A 15582-nucleotide genomic window follows, 5' to 3' on the forward strand; every position below is an offset into this window, starting at 1 on the left:
GCTGAGGCCCGCTCCACAGTTGAAGAGGCAGTGCGTGCAGAGCCTGCCAGGTGGTATCAGAAACACCATGAGAATCTTCTGCATTATGCGTGGGTACTTCAGGTCCGCACCTGGCCCCCGCACACGTGGCTTTTAAAGTCTCTACTCACGAGGCTCAGGGAAGCAGCTTAGCGGCTCCAGGAGGCCCCGCCCGGAGGGGGCGTGGCCAACGGGGGAGCGCGCGCCCGTGCTAGTCCCGCGAGACCTCACCCGGCGGGAGCGGCGCGCGTTGCCCAGGCAACGGAGGCCGGGCGCGCAGGCGTAGTGCGGGCGCGCCCCGCCCTCGCCCCCGCCGCCGCCGCCGCCGCGCCTTCCCCTTTAAGCCTCGGTCGGTCGCGTCGCCGCTTCATGAATGGAGCCCACGTGACCAAACATCATGTGACGTCTGTGGAGCGGCGGCGGCGGCGGCGGCGGCGGCGGCGGCGGCGGATCCCCAGCCCCGAGCCTGGTCCGGCCCGGCCTTCCCAGCGCGCTCGGCCCGGCCCGCTTAGGCGGCGAGCCCCCACCCAGGGCCCGGAGCTCCCGCGCGGCCCAGCCCCGCGCGGCCTCGGAGTGCCCGCCTCGCCCCGCCCCGGCCTCGGCCCGCCGGGCCCGCAGTGTGGTGGGTGAGTGCGGCGGCCGCCCGGGCCGGGGCGGGGGCGGGGGCGGGGGCCGGGCTGGGGTCGGCCAGGGGCGCCTGAGGGCTCCGAGTCGGGGGCAGAGGCCAGCGGAGCCGCGGCTCCTCCTGGCCACCTGGGTCCGCGCGGGCTGGGCGCTCCGGGCTTCGGGTCTGCCCCGCGCCGTGCTGGCGGCCCGTGCCTCGATTTCCCCACTGGTCAGGAGCGGCTCCTGGCTCCTGCGCCCGGGGTGCTGGGGTGGGCGCGGGGGTCCGCGGGGGGCGGCGCGGGGCTGCGTGGGGCTGGCTCCGTGGAGCCCGGGCGTCCTGGAGGGAGGGGCGGTGGGGGTGGCGGGAGGAAAGGGTGGGGTCGAGCGGGGCACCCAGGGCTCCACCGAAGAACACGTCGGCCCCGGCCTGAGCTGCTGATTCATCAGGTGTCTATGTCAACGCCTCCCCGGCGCGGGGGTCCTCGGCGGGCTGGGGGAGGAGGCGGCACGTGAGGGGGCTGGGAAGACCCTGCTCGCGCCGGCTTCGCTCCGTCACACGCTGCCAGAGCCCAGAGGGAGACTTGCTGAGTCATCAGCATGAGGTCACTCGATGCTTGTCCTGGTGCCTGGGGGGATTTGAGCTAGGGGCCTGAGAGGCCGGGAAACGTGGGGTGAGCGGGAAACGGTGGGGAGTGGGAAGGGGCCAGGCCCCGAGCTCGGTCTCCTGTTTAAGTTTGGGCTGATGTGCGGGTTGAAAAAAGGGTGAGTGGGCAGTAAATGAAGGGGTCTCAGTGCAGGTTTCCCCCAGGGTGGCAGGTAAAGTCCCCGGCCTGTCCATCCCCTCCCAGGCAGGCTCTTCGCAGGCTACTGGTCTCTGACCTGCGTCTGGGACAGTTCCCCAAACTGGGAAATAGTTCTCTGAGTAAGAGAGGGGAGGAGCTTAGGGGGGCCGTGCTTGCGGGGCCGGGAAGCAGGCCTCCCTTATGACTGGTCAGGTTGGCTAGGCTGGGCAGCCTCTGGGAAGGGAGGAGAGGGAGAAAGACGGGTGCCTGTCCTGGGTGACAGTGGACAGGGCAGGGGACAAGTAGGCGCAGCTGTACCAGGAAATTGCAAATGAGAGGAAGCAGCAGGACTTAGACTTCAGGGGAGCGAGGTGTCTGGTGAGCAGGCCCTGCCTCTCTTTGTAGCCTGGCCTTGTGGTCTGGATTGAGGCTGAGGATGGTGGTAGCTTTGAGGCCTCCTAGCCTTCAGGGCGTAGCAGGTGGGCTGGTGTGGATGGCATGAGTCCAAGAATCCTAATCACCTCACAGTTGTCCCACTTGAGTTTGGGACTCAGTGTTGTGCAGGTTGGCAAAGAACGTGGCCCTGATGGGTGTTGGACCAGGTGGTGGGGACTCCCGGGGAGTGACAGCCTGAGGGTGGTGTGGCCTGAGCCACTTTTCCTGGGTGTGTGGGTGGTTTCTGGTCTCCAGAGGCGAAGGAGTGTTTCGTCTAGACCAGAGCTGATCCTTCTTGCCCAGAAGTTCGTGGCTGGGTAAGGCTGACCTTGTGGTTGGTTCTCAGGGATGCCCCCCCACACCGTGCCCCCCCCCCCCCACGGAGCCCTGGGCTTTTAGATGCCAGATGTTTTAACATTTCTGCTGATCTTTTGGCTGGAATTTTATGCCCTAGAAAAATGCAGATTCCTGGAGGGGTATTTCTTTAAATCTTCTCAGTTATTTCTGTTTTGGTGGAAATTAAGCTCTAGACTTTTTCCAGAGGGCTTCTGGAGGAGGCATTTCTGAAGGGCAGGGTAGGAGTGTGGCGGGCTAGGTGGGGGTGCTAGAGCACCCAAGGCCATGCCCACCTGGGAGGTTTGGCCATGGTGTTTGCAGGAAAGGAGAAGGCGCAGAGGCTGTCTGGCTTCCTTTCTGGTGTCCATGCTCTGGAGTTTGGGCCCAGGGGAAGGGGTTGGAGTGCTCAGCTTGAGTGGGTGGTCATGGGTACCTTGGCGGATTCGGGCCCTTTGGACCACCCATGCTTACTCCGCAAGGTGGGCTCAGCCTGGGAGGGTTGGGGGCAGCTTCTGCTGGATCCAGCCTCTGGGATCCTCGCCTTCTGGCTTCTAGAGATACCCTGAGCCATCAGTCTCAGCCCATGCCCAAAGGCTGGCTCTGTCCTGCCATGTGTGTCCCCAGGTAGCAGAGACTGGGCCAGGAGGCTGGAAGCACCGGCTCTGCTGAGACCTGCCCCTCCCCCACCACAGGGCTCGCACACCTTTGATTCCGAGGCCGTTGGCTGCACTTGTGCTGAGTTCAGGGCTTCTGTGGAGGGTGAAATCTGTCGAGGAGGCACTTTTCGGATCCCAGCCGCCACGCTCTGCACTTTTCTGTGCGATCTCTTCAGGAAGTCACCGTGTGCTCAGTGTCCGGGGGTGGAGGGAGGATGGCGGGTGGGAGAAGCTGCTGCCAGCGCTTTTTCTGTGGGCTGTCAGGTGGTGGGACCAGTGCGGTGACCCTGTACCCCTACTCTGGCTCAAGGCCGGTGGGAGGTCTCTTCCAGCGCCTCCCGGAGGCCTTGCTCCCTGGGTAGGTGTGGGGTCCTGAGGCTCTTCTGATCTCCAGCTCCTCTGCACCATCCCCGGCGCAAGGCTGGGTGAGGAGAGGTCTCTGCCCTGAGTGAGCGTGTGCCTCCCCCTCACCACGCTCTGCTCCCTGACAAGGGCAAGGAAGCATCCCAGTCCAGTCCGCATTAGGCCTCCACTTACCTCCCTGTGTCTGACTCGGAAGTCACGGCCGGAGTGGAGGGCGGAGGGGAACCAGGAATCCCAGGGTTAGGTGGATAAAAATGTTGCTGGCAGGGCTGCAGTAAGTGAGGGCAGGGTGTGGAAAGGGTGACCAAGTAGGTGGGAGGGGACCCTCTGGTTTTTGTTCCCTGCCTTGTGGGTGCTGACCCTGGTCAGGGTACTGGAGAACAGTTGGTGGCCCAGAGAGGGGCTGAGGTGGCCCCCTCTGGGCATCTTGTGGGCGCTCTTGTGAAACACCCTGGATGGGGTGGGGCAGGGGCACAAGAGGCTGTAACCCAAAGCCACAGGATGGTTACTCCATCAGCAGCAGAGGTGGACAGACAGGGCGGAGGGGCCTGGGGCCCGAGCTTTTCCAGCAGGGGTGTCTGCCACCGGGAGGTGGGGGACTCCCACCAGTGCGAAGACAGACTCAGAGCTGGTTGGACAACCCTGGCTGATTCTCTTCACAGTGAGCAGTCTGGGAGGAGTCACTCTCCCACTTCTCCCCGGTGGGGACGTCCCCCCAAGCCTTTGTGGGAGCAGGGCTTTGTCCCAAGCGGGCTTAGGGGAGGTGGCTGCAGTGAGTAGAGCCTGGGAGTGCACACACACAGGGTCTCTGGTCCAGCCCTCACCTGCCATTGGCTAGGCTGGCCTTTCTGGCCCCAGCAGCTTGCTGGGCTGACAGTCCCCTGGGGCTGTGTTGGCTGGTGGCCTTGGGGAGTGCCAGGCCGGTGAGAGAGTGCGCGGGAGCGATGTGCTGAGTCAGCATGACTCGCCAGGAACAGCCAAGCTCTGGGGCGCACTGGGGTTATTTTTAAAGCTCCCGGCTTCCTTCTAGGCTGGCCCCTCCCGCATCCTTCTAATCTTTCTCCTGGCCCCTCTTCTTGCTTCTGCCTCCCTAACAGTCGTCCAGTTCCCCTTCCCCCATCAGACCCTCCTGGCCTCCCACCTGGTTCCCTAGGGGCAGGGTGGACAGGGAGCAGCCCAGCTCGGGAGAGGCCTGAGGCCAGGTATCTGGGGGTGAGAGGGGGCTCAAGGGCTGTGTGTGGACTGGGGCAGGGCAGGGGGGCAGCCTCCAGGGTCCTGACCTGTGCTCCCTATCTCGCAGAGTGCCTGTTTGCTGTGCCCCCGGGTTATGACGACCCCCAATAAAGGAAACAAGGCCTTGAAGGTGAGCAGACAGGGTGGGCACTGTCTTGGGGCTGGGGCGGCATCTGGGCGGGTGGCCCCCACTTGGCCCGTGACCTCGTGCCCTGTGCTCTCCGCAGGTGAAGCGGGAGCCGGGCGAGAATGGCACCAGCCTGACGGATGAGGAGCTGGTGACCATGTCAGTGCGGGAGCTGAACCAGCACCTGCGGGGCCTGTCCAAGGAGGAGATCATCCAACTGAAGCAGCGCCGGCGCACGCTCAAGAACCGCGGCTATGCCGCCAGCTGCCGCGTGAAGCGGGTGACCCAGAAGGAGGAGCTGGAAAAGCAGAAGGCGGAGCTGCAGCAGGAGGTGGAGAAGCTGGCCTCGGAAAACGCCAGCATGAAGCTGGAGCTCGACGCCCTGCGCTCCAAGTACGAGGCCCTGCAGAACTTCGCCAGGACCGTGGCCCGAAGCCCCGTGGCGCCGGCTCGAGGCCCCCTGGCTTCCGGCTTGGGGCCCCTCGTCCCTGGCAAGGTGGCCGCCACCAGCGTCATCACGATAGTCAAGTCCAAGACGGACGCCCGGTCGTAGGGACGCGCGCTGGCCCAGGCGGGTTTGCAAGGGGCCACTTGGCACGTGGTGAATCGGCAGCCCTGTCCCCTTCTTCCCCCTTCCTGTCCTCCTCTTCGCTCCCCTCCTCCTCCCTCCTCCCTTCCCTGCAAAGCACAACCTGTACCCCAGGGGCGCCGGGCTGAGCCCCTTGACCTCGTCGTTGTCATCGTGTGTTTTGTACGTTGGGATTGGTCGGTTTGGCGGTGACGTGCGGTCGCCCCAGCCTCCTTGGTACCAAGGGCAGGTGGGCTTGGCATCCAGAATTGGCCCTGTGGGAAGGCATGGAGGGAAGAGTTGAGCAGGTGCTCTGGGACATGTGTGTCCCTGAGTGGGTAGGGCTTCAGGGCAAGAGGGGCCCCCAGGCTAGCCGGAGGCTGGGTGCTTCACCCTCGGCTCGGCTGGCGGGCAGAGGTGGGCACTGCTCAAAAGAGTAGGGTGTCCACGAGGGCCCTGGATGGGCAGGCCACCTGTCTGGCGCTGGGGCGGTGGGGCGTCGTGTGACTGTGGGCCAGGGGCCTTGGCGCTCGCGCCTGACGCGTTGCACTGAACAAGACCAAATCACTGGTTGTGAGCGTAGTGAAGGGTGTGTCCAGTGTCCTGCGATGGGTCCCGTGTCACTGTTTACATGACCTATTTGTGTGGTTACATAGCCCTTTATTTAAAAGAGAGAAGTTCCTTTTACGAAGTTATTAAATTATATGTTTAAAAGTTAAAGGAAAAAAAAGCTGCAGAGTATTTATAAAACTGTCTTTTTAAAAAAAGAAAAAAAGCAACAACATTTGACCACAAAAACAGAAAAGGGAAGAAAGTATAATAGAAATTTTGCTAGTTTAAAAAAAGAAAAAATCCCTTTCTTGTAAACTTGCAGACAAGTCTTTGTGGCTGTTGGAGTTTAGTTTTTATATACACAGAGTTATCAGATGTTATTTATAAAACTTAGTTTAAAAAAAAAGACAAAAAAAAAAAGCCGAGCCGCGAGCGACCAAGGCGCGTCCTCTCTGCTATCTCTTTTGCAATTGTACCGAAAGTGACTTACTCCTTTGCCCTTCCTGCTTCCGTCTCTTGCCGGTGCCGTGGTGTCGTCTGTGCCTGGTGAGGTCTTGTGCAGCGTCACGTGCTGGTGCTTCTGGTGACCTTTGACCTGTGGGTGTCACTTCTTGTGTCTGTTCTCCCGTGTTTGTGTTCCGCATCTGGTTGTGGTTTTGATTCTGCCGGCTTGTCAGGCCCGGTCTGGGGGGCCAGGCCGCGCTCGATCCAACAGAGCTTGGGGGTCTGGGCTTGCCAGCCTGGCTTCTGCCCCAGGGGTCAGATGTGGGGCACCCCCACCTCCACCTGCTGACCCTTGGCCTTGCATGTGGGTCTCAGGCTCGGGCTGATCCAGGAGCAGGGTCGGTGAAATGAGGGCCATCCCTGGGACCCCCTGCACTACTTCCTTGCCCACCACCTCTGGTCCTGGTGGGAGTTTTGCAAGGACCCAGGAGTCCCTGTTTGTACCCACAGGGCCAGAGCCAAGCTGCCCCCGGCTGTCTTCCTCCTGGCCTCCAGTCAACGAGTTCAGGCTCCAGCCACCGACCCAGGGTTTGTCCCTGTGGGTCTCACGTGGGCTTCGGCAGGGGAACCCCAGGGGCCCACTGCCCACTCGTCCCAGAACTATTTCCATGCTGCAGGGCAGTGCTTCCCAGGCAGAACCAGGTGGTTTTGGGGCCCACCTGGGCAGCCCCTTCTCCTTGCCTGGGGACCTGGGGGTCTCCACCAGTGCCAGACAAGGGCTACGGTCTCCGGGGACAGGCCCTGTCCCTCGTCTCCCCCAAACATGCTGGCAGCTCTCAGCTTTGGGCCTTCTTCCACCTCCCTGTGGGGTCTGTGTCTTCCAGGGGCCCACCGCCTGGCTGGCGGAGGTGCTTCTCCGGGGCTGAGTCAACTCCCCCCTCCTGGCCGCTTAGGGGAGGCAACCAGTCTTCCAGACTTGGCTTGGGCAGCTGCTTGTAGGCACATGAAGAAGCGACTCCCCTGGCTCTGGCCACGTGGGCCTTGGCCACTCCTTGGGGTCACTAGTTGGTTTCTCTGGGGACCCTGAACCCCTGAAAAAGTACAGAAGTGGGCTGATGAAGAGAAGAACCATGTGGCCTGGTGAGGTTTGACATTGTGGGCAGCAAGATCTTAACCCCAGAGTCTGACCCAGTGTACCCAGGGATAGGAGGAGGGACACGCTGTCAGCTGCTGTCGCCTTGATGGGCTGCTCTTGGCACTAGACGCTCAGAGACTTTCCTGGCTGTACCCTGGTGATGTCCAGTGGAGATTTTGACAGTGGACTCTGAATCACTGAGTGGCTTCCTTCGCCTCCTGCAGTCTGGCTTTGTCTCCCAGGGCCCGGACGAGAGTGGTTGATGTTGGTTGTCGCAGCGAGTTGGAATCCCATCCTAGGAATCTGTAAAGAGAGATCATGGCCTGTCCTGGACTGGGGAGGGACGGGCTCCCCAAGTCTGAGTACGCTCCCCACTTTTGTCCTGGCTGAGAGGAGGTGGTTCATCTCTGTGCACCCCTGCCAGGCTGTAGACCTGGAGAGAGGAGGGTGGGCATGTGCTGCAACAGAAACTGCACGTCCTTGGTTTGGTTTACAGATGCTTCTGGAGTTAGGCTGTATTTCCTTTGGAGGTTTTTGCATTTGGAGCAGTTGTTCCTTGGGTCTGGGGAGCATCCTGCTCCCATCAACCAGCCTCGCAGGGCCGCTCAGCCCCCTCTCCCCTTTACCTTGGTTCTTGACCTTGATCCTGTGTCCACATGTGAATGGTTGGCGTCTTTCTGATTCTCGTTGATTCATTTTTCCCACTGTGAACGTGTTGTGTTCTCTCTCAACTTTTCTGACACGGCGAACTGAGGGCTTTGGCTGAGGCCAAGTCTTGCAAACTTGTTCGCTAAGTATAACGCGCACCGTTCTACACACCTTGCCCTTGCCTGACTCCACCCTTATCTGGATGTGGACACAGATTTCAGAGCAGAACCCTTTGGGAACAGGTCAGTCCCTGCCCAGAGTGTGGCTCCAGGGAGCCCTCCCCGTGGCCCCTGGCCCCTGCTCTGGGTGGCCCTGTTTGTGCAGGTGAGATGCTGCGGCTGCTGTGTGGGGTGTCGGCTTCTGCTGGGTGCTAGACCTCCTGGTCCACGCTTTAGGTCTGTGCACAACCCTGGCCGTCAGCCGCAGCCTCGATGGTCAGTGCCTGGGCCCAGGGCTCTGATCAGCTGCAGCCTGCTTTGGGACAAGCTCCATCCCATTTCACCTGCCTCCCTCTCTGGGGTGGCGGAGTGGCCGGTTGGCCACAGTTCCAGTCCACAGCTGGGAAGCCGCAGCCTGCAGCACGGTTTCCGCTGTAGGATCTTGTAAGTTACTTTTTTAGGCTGTGGTTTGGTGAAAGGAACCAACACATTAACGATTTTTTCCCCCAGAAGCCACTGAATAATTCTTTTTGGCGCGTTTTCACCTTCCTGTTGGCTGTCTGGTTTTGGAGCAGATGGGAAGAGCGGAGGACACCCAGAGGCAGAGGTGTGCCCTTGAGACTAATGGCCTGTCCTGCTCTGGCCTGTGTGTCCTGAGAGTGTGCTGTACTTGTAGGGCCAGTTGCACACATTCCTTCCCCACTCTGGAGCAGCAGCCTTGGTACGTGGGTGTCCCTTGAGTCTGAGCTGGAGTGTCGGAGAGCAGGTTCCCGATGACCTGTTAAGGGGGACCCCTCCAATAACCTCATGTCCCAGCCCCACCCTTCTCCCCATCCCCTCAGTCCGCTAGTCCCTGAAGCCTTTAACCAAGCAGGAGTGGGTACAGAAAGCCTTCTCCTGGCATCTGAGGGCGGCAGGACAAAGGCTGTTCAGTGTCCCGTCCTGCTGCCCTCCCGGCAGAGAGGGTGGGCCAAGCGGAGTTGATCAGACCCTTCCTGCCCTGCCTAGGACTGAAGACAGGAGGTGGCGGGGTACCTGCGATCTGCCAGGGCAGGCGGGGTTGTTGAAGGTCCAGGTGGGGAGGGGCCTCAGCTGGGGCACCCGGGCTGACCTGGGGCGGCAGTGGCCTCGCGCCCTCCCTGCCCTGTGCAGTATTTATTGCTAAATTATTGTCCAGGAGGGGCGGCACTGGACTGGGCCCCAGGGTATTTATTGCTGTACATAGTGTATGTTTGTGATATATAAGGTTTTCTTTATTTTGTATATGATCAATAAAAACCTTTTAAAGAGACTGGCAGGTGCTTCCTTGGGGCGGCGCGCGGGCGGGGCGGGGGGCCTCGCGCGCATGCGTCGGCGCGCCGCCTGCCGGGAGGCGGAAGCGGAAGCGCGGGTCTCCCCGGGAGCCATGGCCGCCGGGGGTTTGAGCCGGTCGGAGCGTAAGGCTGCGGAGCGGGTCCGGAGGTTGCGGGAGGAGCAGCAGCGGGAGCGCCTCCGCCAGGTACGCTGCCGCCGCCCGCCCCGCGCCGCGTCCCCGGCCCGCGCCGCCCTCACCGCCCGCCCCGCGCCCGCAGGTGTCTCGCATCCTGAGGAAGGCGGTGGCCGAGCGCAGCGCCGAGGAGGGCCGGCTCCTGGCTGAGAGCGAGGACCTGGTGACCGAGCTGCAGGGCCGGAGCAGGCGGCGCGAGGGCCTGAAGCGGCGGCAGGAGGAGGCGAGTCCGGGCGCGGGCGGGCAGGGGCGCGGCGGCGCGGGGCGGGGGCGGCTGACGGCCGGCCTCGGCGTCTCGGCAGGTGTGCGACGACCCAGAGGAGCTGCGGAGGAAAGTCCGGGAGCTGGCCGGCGCCGTCCGCAACGCCAAGTACCTGGTCGTCTACACGGGTGCGGGGATCAGCACGGTAGGGAGGCGAGGCGGGGATCGCCGCACCCCAAGTCGGATCCCAGGTCCCAGGGGAATCCGGGACTGCCGGGACGCGGGCTGGCGGGGGCGCCCCCTCCTGGCTGTCTAGGACCGAGCACGGTACTCTGTTGAGCAACACTAAAATGGGCAAAGAACTCACCGTAAAAGTACCTCGGAGGTTCTTTCTTTTCATACAGAAACTCGGTGTGACTCAATTTAGGACTTCACTGAGTAAATAAACGTTCTTAAGTGCTCTAACTCTGTAATACCCAATTAGAGGCCCAGGGAAAGGAAGAGGGATGAAAATGGAAGGCAGTAGTTTAGTGCTTACAGTCTCCTCCTGATTTAAAGTTAAGGACACAACGTTGTAAACCGACTATAACTCAATTTAAAAAAAAATAATAAAGTTAAGGAGGTTAATTCAGTGTCTCAAGGTTATGTGGGCAGAGCTAAGCCCAAAACTGATTCTCCATTCATTGAGTGTTCTGAATATTGAGGGAAGGGAAGTAGAAAACAAGGCAGTATGAACTGGAGGGCACCAGGTAAGGAGCAGGAATGATTTCGGTTTGAGAAGCTTTATGGAGAAGCTACCTGGGCCGTGGACTATGACCTGGCTTTGATGGCCTGGATAGCACGTTGTTTGCCTGATTGCTGGGTGTGAGTTGAGTGTGACCTACATGCAGGCCCAGCAGAGGCAGAGAGTGAGAATTTCCGTCCCAAGAGAAGCCTGTAGGCGATGGTAAGAAGCCATGTAAGCAAACAGCTCTACTGTGAAGTTGGCAGTGGTAGGTCATTAGAATAGAAACACAAATACACTCTGTGGTCTCACAGAGCTGGGAAACCCATCTGGCTGGTGTTTTTGTGGGATGTAGCACTGAATCTGGGCCTTGAAGGATGAGTAAGGTTTTACAGGCACTTACGAAGTAAGACACTCGAAATAGGGATAACTGAAGAGGCCCAGTAGCAAGAACGTGTAAGGTATGTTTATTGCTTTAACTTACAGACACATGTGCATTCCCATCATGAAATTGTATAAAAGCAGTAATAATGCCTTTCAATGAACTGTAAGCGGTTATTAAAGCCATATGCTGCTCGTTACTTTGCTCTGAGTGTTACTGTTTGAGGTTCCCCTTTTCGATGTGAGTTAGAACCACTGTTCAGGGTGGGCATTTTTCTGAGTTTAAGCAGCAGGTGAGAGCTCCCCAGAAGGGAGGTTGTGCACAACTTCGGGAACACAAGACAACTTGATCCTGGCACCTTTTTGTTTTCTTCTCTCGGGGTGGCTCGGTTTCCCTGGATTGGGTACTTGGGAAATTCAGTAATGTTTACTCATCTGAAGAGGATGGCCTATCTTTACGAGGACAGGAACCACTCACAGCATCAGGATGTAAGAACTTGGAGGGAGGAGTGCCTGTGGACTCACTGTTTGCTAGCCCCTGAGCGCTGGCTGGGCCCTGGGGACACACAGATGAGCCCGATAAGCCCTCCCCCTCAGTGTAGAGGACAGACGTGGCCACAGAGCCCAGGTTGAACTCCATGCTAGAAAGGCTCCCAGGGTGGGCGGGGTCCGGGCAGAGAGAAGGAGCCCCAGGGGTGCACTCCATGTGGGTTGAATTGAGGCCGGTCTGTGGGCCAGGCTTGAACGTGCTGGGAGAAAGTCTTGGGAATTCTGCCAGTACCTATTGTGATGCCTTTTCACTGCGCTTTTCTCTCTGATCATGCAGGCAGCCTCCATCCCAGATTACCGGGGCCCTAATGGCGTATGGACACTGCTTCAGAAAGGAAGAAGTGTTAGGTAAGCAGCCTGGCCCAGCCTCCCCATCTAGCTGAGCAGGAGCGGCACAGACCTGACCTCCGGCTCCCCTCACCTTGGCTTCCTTTCCACCCGGCAGTGCTGGCGACCTCAGTGAGGCTGAGCCAACTCTCACCCACATGAGCATCGCCCGCCTACACTGAGCAGAAGCTGGTAAGAGCGCAGGGTGGCTAGCTGCTGTCAGTTCCCCTTCTGTATCCTCTTGGGTACCAGAATCTGAGGACGCTCCAGGCTCTTGTCTGAGATGGCATAGTGTTTGCATATAACCTACTCACATTCTTTAAATCATTTCTAGGTCACTCTTAATACCTAATGAACACAGTGTAAATGCTGCGTAAACCGCTGTCCATACAACGTAAAGGCTGTGCAGATGGCTGCCAGCGTGTGGCAAATCAGTTTTGCTTTTTGGAACTCTCTGGATTTTCCCCCCAGAATATTTTTGATTCTTTGTTGGTTGAATCCAAGGGTGTGGAACCTCCAGATACCAAGGTCCAGTTGTACTCAGTGGGTCCATGGTGCCGACTCACGGCGCCCCCTTGGTGCCCAGGTGACCCCTGCATCCTACCTCCGTCGGCCAGTGGAGCCTGTGATGAACACCCAGAGTGGTTTAGACTCCTGGTTTGAGCCTCCTCCTCATCCTCCCATGCTTCCTCTCCAAGAGAAGTGGCAGCCTCTCTGCAGCATCATCACGGATAGGGCCCCCCCACCCTATCCACATTGTTCCCACAGACCTCAGGAGCCCCCTAGGTACAGGGGAGGCAAGGAGGAAACCTCTTGAGACCCTCTGCTGAGCACCTCCTGTGGGGAAGGGGTCAATCCTCCTGGGCCTTTAAGGACCTGAAACATAAACCCCTTCCCAGCCGAGGGGTGGCCATGCAGACACTTGCCCTCCCAGGGCTCCAGGTGTCTGAGTTGTTGGCACCTCCTGAGTCCTGCTGGGCCAGCCTTCTGCTCTGGGTTTGCCTTCAATGGTTTGCGCAGGGTTGGAGTTGCCCCAGGTGTGGGGGCGGTGGGTCTGGCTGAGCCCAGTGTGGTTTCCCTCCACAGTGCTGCTTTCCCCCCAACTCCTGCTGACTCCCCCCCCCCACTTCCCCTCCAGGTGCAGCACGTGGTGTCACAGAACTGCGACGGGCTCCACCTGCGGAGCGGGCTGCCGCGCTCGGCAATGTCGGAGCTCCACGGGAACATGTACATTGAAGTGAGCGGTCCCGTGGGGGCTCAGGGACCCGGGCAGGCCAGTGGGTCCCGCTCACCCGCCCTCCTCTCCTCAGGTCTGCACGGCCTGCACACCCAACAGGGAGTACGTGCGGGTGTTTGATGTGACGGAGCGCACCGCCTTGCACCGCCACCAGACAGGCCGAACCTGCCACAAGTGCGGGGCCCAGCTCCGTGACACCATCGTGCACTTTGGGGAGAGGGGGACGCTGGGGCAGCCTCTGAACTGGGAGGCAGCCACCCAGGCTGCCAGCAAAGCAGACACAATCCTGTGTTTAGGCTCCAGCTTAAAGGTACACGTGGGATGGGGTGAGCCTGCCCACAGCTGGCCAGCTCAGCCTTAGACCCCAGCTTCCTATAGTCTTGTTCCCTGGTGTCTGTGTGGTCTGTCTGTCTATCCATTCCCCAGGTTCTAAAGAAGTATCCCCACCTCTGGTGCATGACCAAGCCCCCCAGCCGGCGGCCCAAGCTCTACATCGTGAACTTGCAGGTAACTCGGGTGCTCAGAGCTGCCTCCTTAGACCTGGGCCTTAGAACAGGAGAGCCTGACGTCCCTGGGACGTTTATGTCCCACACTCAGGCGCCACGGAGGTCTGCTGAGCAGAGGCTGTGAGGTTCTGTCCTCACTCGCCTTCTGTCCCCAGTGGACCCCGAAGGATGACTGGGCTGCCCTGAAGCTACACGGAAAGTGTGATGACGTCATGCGGCTCCTCATGGACGAGCTCGGTCTGGACATCCCCCACTACAGCAGGTGAGGGCGTGGGCGCACCCCTCCCACCCCAGGCGCGTGGGCCATGTCTGTCATCCTTTGTGAGCTGAGCGTCGAGAAAGCTCTGAGTTGTCGCAGATGGCGTCTGAGGCGTGACCGCAGCATGGTGGCCTCTGTAGGGACTGGCCCAGCATTGGCCTAGGTGCCCTAGTTGGTGTGACTCCCTGTTGGGAGAGGGAATCTGCCAGCGTGTGCTGGGATGTCCCCCTTCACCCCAGACAGCTGGGATGGGAAGGTGCCTTGAAGAGACGTGCTCTCGGCAACTCAGTTCAAGCAGGACTCGGTGCTCTTGGTGTGGGAGCTGGTGTACTTTGGGGAAGCTTAAACTGTGCCTTAATGCAGAATGTGTGATAATTTAGACGTGGTGTGTGTATTGAGTAAAAAGTTTACACTTTCTTTCTCTGTGAATTTTCAGGGTCTTATAGGGGAAATCAATAACTTCTTTTAATCAAAGGGTTCAAGAATTAAGGATCCCTTCACCTTCTGGGCCTGGCAATTCTTGTATGTTATGTTTGTGGTGTTCTGTAATGTGGGCCTATTGTGTACTGTACCTTTTTCTTTTTCATTTTACATTAACTTAGCTCATTTTTTTTTTTTTGATCAGTGCTTATCTGTATCTTAAGTTTATAATATGTGGTTCTACATCTCAGTCAGACACATGACCTCTTCACGGTGTAGTGCCGAGGCCGCACCTCCCTAGTCAGCTTCCCTCCCATCAAGTCTTGCAGTCTGGGAATGGGGAGAGGGTCTGGTCCGCTTGCCCCTGGTCGTACAAGTGAAAGGTGGGGCCCAGAGCTGGCTAGTGACTCCTCCCTCCTGGGGCTACTGCCACCCTACCCTGTGTGGGCACAGCCCCCTCAGTCACCAGCGAGGACACCGAGTTCTGCAGAGGCTGAGCTAGTCTGGGTGCTGGCCTTTGAGTCACTCAGGGAGCTTATCCCTCGCGGATGATCCGGAAGTGCCACTGAGCAAAGCCTGGCCGTGGTTAAGATGTGGGAGGGAAGCAGGGTGACCTCAGTCAGCTTTCCCGTCCTGGGGCGGGTGTGGTTGTGAGGGGCTCCCAGGCACACCTGACCCAGCCTTCCATTTCTGTAGGTGGCAGGACCCCATCTTCTCACTGGCAACTCCCCTGCGTGCAGGTGAGGAAGGCAGCCACAGTCGCAAGTTGCTGTGCAGAAGCCGAGAGGAGCCTGGAGCCTGCGGCCGGGGCACCCCTCCGAGCTCTGCCCCTGTCCTGGGCGGCTGGTTTGGCAGGGGCTGCACCAAGCGCACAAAAAGGAAGAAAGCAACGTAATCTGGTGCTTGACCGGGAACAATGATGGCACTTTGCAAATGGCCGGAACTTACTCAGGGGCACGTGGCACCGTGAAGTCTAGGACTGCACCTGAGACTTCTCGGGGTGACATTTTCACCCTGACGCGTGTAGCCAGCCGTCTGTCCTTGTGGGAAGCCCCCTTGCACTGCTGCGGTTGCCCCCGCATGGGCCTGAGGGTGGAGGACACCTCACCCGTGCAGCCTCTTCATGAAGAGGTGGCAGCCATACTCTCTGTGAGAACAGTACTCGGGTTATTTCACACCTGGTTGGCCAAGAGGAAGCACAGGCTGCCTTACCTCGTTCACCAGGCTAGTCTCAGGGGCCTCAACCCTATTTCTACTACTTCTTAACTTTATAGAAGCCTTCTTCCGTATTGAATATGCTGCAAAGGAGTGGTTTTGAGCCTTGGCTCTCAAGCAGACCTTTTTATTATTAAACATCTCTGCACTGTCTTCCCTGCGTCACTGAGTGACTGCCTTACGGAAGCCCGGCGAGATTCCTGGAGGGGCCGGCG

General features: G+C 59.4%; 2 protein-coding genes across 9 annotated transcripts; both read left to right on the forward strand.

Annotated features, from left to right (window-relative positions):
• Positions 1 to 343: 343 nt before the first annotated feature.
• On the forward strand, positions 344 to 9352 carry MAFG (MAF bZIP transcription factor G). 8 transcript variants are annotated; one of them, XM_032456525.1, is made up of 3 exons: positions 344 to 640; positions 4497 to 4559; positions 4657 to 9352. In XM_032456525.1, exons 2-3 carry the CDS (start codon positions 4524 to 4526, stop codon positions 5107 to 5109), a joined length of 489 nt encoding a protein of 162 aa, XP_032312416.1. In that variant the 5' UTR covers positions 344 to 640; positions 4497 to 4523; the 3' UTR covers positions 5110 to 9352. The 8 variants fall into 8 exon arrangements, with proteins under 8 accessions (XP_032312416.1, XP_032312414.1, XP_032312417.1 ...); XM_032456523.1 differs by having other exon boundaries at positions 345 to 644; XM_032456526.1 differs by lacking the exon at positions 344 to 640 and adding an exon at positions 1053 to 1071.
• Positions 9353 to 9407: 55 nt separating this feature from the next.
• On the forward strand, positions 9408 to 15520 carry SIRT7 (sirtuin 7). The gene is given in 11 exon segments (XM_032456522.1): positions 9408 to 9559; positions 9633 to 9770; positions 9850 to 9954; positions 11681 to 11751; positions 11849 to 11909; positions 11911 to 11922; positions 12869 to 12967; positions 13041 to 13277; positions 13394 to 13474; positions 13629 to 13735; positions 14849 to 15520. Coding segments are annotated over 11 exon segments (1203 nt in total). The 5' UTR covers positions 9408 to 9466; the 3' UTR covers positions 15048 to 15520.
• The last annotated feature ends 62 nt before the right edge of the window (positions 15521 to 15582 follow it).

The sequence above is a fragment of the Camelus ferus genome, chromosome 16 (genome assembly GCF_009834535.1).
Source record: "Camelus ferus isolate YT-003-E chromosome 16, BCGSAC_Cfer_1.0, whole genome shotgun sequence".
Taxonomy (NCBI): Eukaryota; Metazoa; Chordata; class Mammalia; order Artiodactyla; family Camelidae; genus Camelus; species Camelus ferus.